This window comes from Antrostomus carolinensis, unplaced genomic scaffold (genome assembly GCF_000700745.2).
Source record: "Antrostomus carolinensis isolate BGI_N321 unplaced genomic scaffold, ASM70074v2 scaffold385, whole genome shotgun sequence".
In the NCBI taxonomy this organism is placed as follows: Eukaryota; Metazoa; Chordata; class Aves; order Caprimulgiformes; family Caprimulgidae; genus Antrostomus; species Antrostomus carolinensis.
In genome coordinates, this window is record NW_010315448.1 from 1 (window position 1) to 3575 (window position 3575).

Below are 3575 nucleotides of genomic sequence, written 5' to 3' on the forward strand. Positions count from 1 at the left end.
GGGGGGCAGGAACTTTTGGGGAGGTGAGTTGAAGTTTTCACTGATTATTTTGGGGTGACATCACCCTTCGGGGGTCCCTGTCCCCCTCCAGCACCGATTTTGGGGTGAAAAAGGGGGTTTTCTGTTAATTTGGGGGTGAAAAAGGGGGTTTTCTGATGATTTGGGGGGGAAAAGGGAAGTTTTTTGTTAATTTGGGGGGGAAAAGGGGTTTTCTGCTGATTTGGGCGTGAAAAAGGGGTTTTCTGTCCCCTCCAGCACTGTTTTTGGGTTGAAAAGGGGGTTTTCTGCTAATTTTGGGGTGAAAAGGTGGTTTTCTGTCCCTTTCCAGCCCTGATTTTGGGGTGAAAAAGGGGTTTTCTGCTGATTTTGGGGTGAAAAGGGGGTTTTCTGCTAATTTTGGGGTGAAAAGGTGGTTTTCTGTCCCTTTCCAGCCCTGATTTTGGGGTGAAAAAGGGGTTTTCTGCTGATTTTGGGGTGAAAAAGTGGTTTTCTGCTGATTTTGGGGTGAAAAGGGGGTTTTCTGTCCCCTCCAGCACTGATTTTGGGGTGAAAAATGAGTTTTCTGTGCCCTCCAGCACTGATTTGGGGTGAAAAAAGGGTTTTCTGCTGATTTTGGGGTGAAAATGGGGTTTTCTGTCCCTTCCAGCACCAATTTGGGGGTGAAAAAGGGGTTTTCTGTTTATTTTTGGGTGAAAAAGGGATTTTCTATCCCCTCCAGCACTGATTGTGGGGTAAAAAAGGGGTTTTCTGCTAATTTGGGGGTGAAAAAGGCATTTTATGTCCCCTCCAGCACTGATTTTGGGGTGAAAAGGGGGTTTTCTGCTGATTTTGGGGTGAAAAGGTGGTTTTCTGTCCCTTTCCAGCCCTGATTTTGGAGTGAAAAAGGGGTTTTCTGCTGATTTTGGGGTGAAAAAGGGGTTTTCTGTCCCCTCCAGCACTGATTTGGGGGTGAAAAAAGGATTTTCTGCTGATTTGCGGGGTGAAAAGGGGTTTTCTATCCCCTCCAGCACTGATTTGGGGGTGAAAAAGAGGTTTTCTGCTGATTTGGGAGTGAAAATGGGGTTTTCTGTCCCATCCAGCACCAATGTGGAGGTGAAAAAGGGGTTTTCTATCCTCTCCAGCACCAATTTTGGGGTGAAAAAGGGGTTTTCTGTCCCTTCCAGCACCGATTTGGGGGTGAAAAGGGCATTTTCTCTCCCTTCCAGCGCTTATTTTGGGGTGAAAAAGGGGTTTTCTGTCCCTTCCAGCACCGATTTGGGGGTGAAAAGGGCATTTTCTCTCCCTTCCAGCGCTTATTTTGGGGTGAAAAAGGGGTTTTCTGTCCCTTCCAGCACCGATTTGGGGGTGAAAAGGGCATTTTCTCTCCCTTCCAGCGCTTATTTTGGGGTGAAAAAGGGGTTTTCTGTCCCTTCCAGCACCGATTTGGGGGTGAAAAGGGCATTTTCTCTCCCTTCCAGCGCTTATTTTGGGGTGAAAAAGGGGTTTTCTGTCCCGTCCAACACCAATTTGGGGGTGAAAAGGGGTTTTCTATCCCTCCAGCACCAAGTTGGGGGTGAAAAAGGGGTGAAAAGGGGTTTTCTGTCCCTTTCCAGTACTTATTTGGGGGTGAAAAAGGAGTTTTCTGTCCATTCTAGCACAGATTTGGGGTGAAAAAGGGGTCTTCTGCTAATTTGGGGGTGGAAAAGGCATTTTCTGTCCCCTCCAGCACCGATTTTGGGGTGAAAAATGGGTTTTCTGTCCCCTCCAGCACCGATTTTGGGGTGAAAAAGGCATTTTGCCTCCCTTCTAGCATTGATTTTGGGGTGAAAAAGGGGTTTTCTGCTGATTTTGGAGTGAAAAAGGGGTTTTCTATCCCCTCCAGCACCAATTTTGGGGTGAAAAAGGGGTTTTCTGTCCCGTCCAACACCAATTTTGGGGGTGAAAAAGCGGTTTTCTATCCCCTCCAGCACCGATTTGGGGTTTTCTATCCCCTCCAGCACTGATTTTGGGGTGAAAAAGGGGTTTTCTGCTGATTTTGGGGTGAAAAAGGGGTTTTCTATCCCCTCCAGCACTGATTTTGAGGCCAAAAATGAGTTTTCTGTCTCTTTTTAACCCTTTCCCTCCCATTTCCCCCCCCCTGCAGCTCGATGGCGTAGGATCCAGCGCTGAAGGATGCTGAAGAAGAGCAGCTGGGCGTTGTGGGGGGCGGCGCTCTTCATCGCCTGGAACTGCCTCCTCCTCCTCTTCCTTTGGAGTCGCCCACCTTCTCCTTCCTCATTCTCATCCTCATCCTCGGGGGAAGGCGCCCGTTTAACGGGGGAAATCATCCGTTTGGCTCAAGAAGCCGAGAAGGAATTAACCAAACAACAAGAACTTTTACATCAAATCCATCGATACAGCAATTTATGGGTTGGGCAACGAGAAATCCCCATCACCCCACAACCACCTACCTTGAAACCACCCCAAAAACCTCCTCCTAGTCATCCCAGTCATCCCAGTGATCCCAGTAACACCGTGTTACCTGTTTTAGTGCTGGCTTGTGACCGTAGCACCGTCAGGCGTTGTTTGGATAAACTCTTACGTTACCGGCCGTCGGCGGAACGGTTCCCGGTGATCGTCAGTCAAGATTGTGGTCATTTAGAGACAGCTCGTGTCATCGCTTCCTACGGTGACTCCGTGTCCCACATCCAACAACCGGATCTGAGTGACATCCCCGTCCCCTCGGAGCATCGGAAATTCCAAGGTTATTATAAAATCGCTCGTCATTATCGTTGGGCTTTAGGGCAGATGTTTCATCACTTTCATTATCGAGCTGTGATCGTGGTGGAAGATGATTTAGAAATTGCTCCTGATTTTTTTGAGTATTTCCAAGCTGCTTTCCCACTTCTCCTCACCGACCGGAGTCTTTGGTGCGTTTCGGCGTGGAACGATAACGGTAAAGAACAAATGATTGATCTCACCAGAGCTGATTTACTTTATAGAACTGATTTTTTTCCTGGTTTAGGTTGGTTACTTTTAGCTGAACTTTGGGATGAATTAGAACCTAAATGGCCAAAAGCTTTTTGGGATGATTGGATGAGACAACCAGAACAACGACGCGATCGTTCTTGCGTCCGACCTGAAATCTCCCGGACGATGACTTTTGGGAGGAAAGGTGTAAGTCACGGGCAATTTTTTGATCAATATTTAAAATTTATCAAATTAAACGACCGTTTCGTGCCTTTTACCCAATTGGATCTTTCTTACCTCAAAAAAGAAGAATACGAACGAGGGTTTTTAACTCAAGTTTATTCAGCTCCCGAGGTAAAAGTTGAAGAACTTCAAGGAAATCACCGTCGGGAATTAGGAACCGTTCGGCTCCAGTACAGCAGCCGTGAGTCCTTCAAAGCTTTCGCCAAAGCTCTGGGGCTGATGGACGATCTCAAATCCGGGGTCCCCCGCGCCGGGTACCGCGGCATCGTCAGCTTCGTCTACCGGGGACGACGCGTTTACCTGGCGCCGCCTGCTGGATGGACGGGGTATGACCCCAGCTGGAGCTGACGGGCGGCGGAGGAGGAGCCGGGGCGGGGGGAGAACTGGACTATGGTGGGGGGGGG

At 48.6% G+C, this 3575-nt stretch overlaps 1 protein-coding gene across 1 annotated transcript; it reads left to right on the forward strand.

The window, feature by feature from the left end:
* The first annotated feature begins 2151 nt into the window (after positions 1-2151).
* On the forward strand, positions 2152-3519 carry MGAT1 (alpha-1,3-mannosyl-glycoprotein 2-beta-N-acetylglucosaminyltransferase). The gene has a single exon (XM_010167925.1). It carries the CDS (start codon positions 2152-2154, stop codon positions 3517-3519), a length of 1368 nt encoding a protein of 455 aa, XP_010166227.1.
* Positions 3520-3575: the final 56 nt, after the last annotated feature.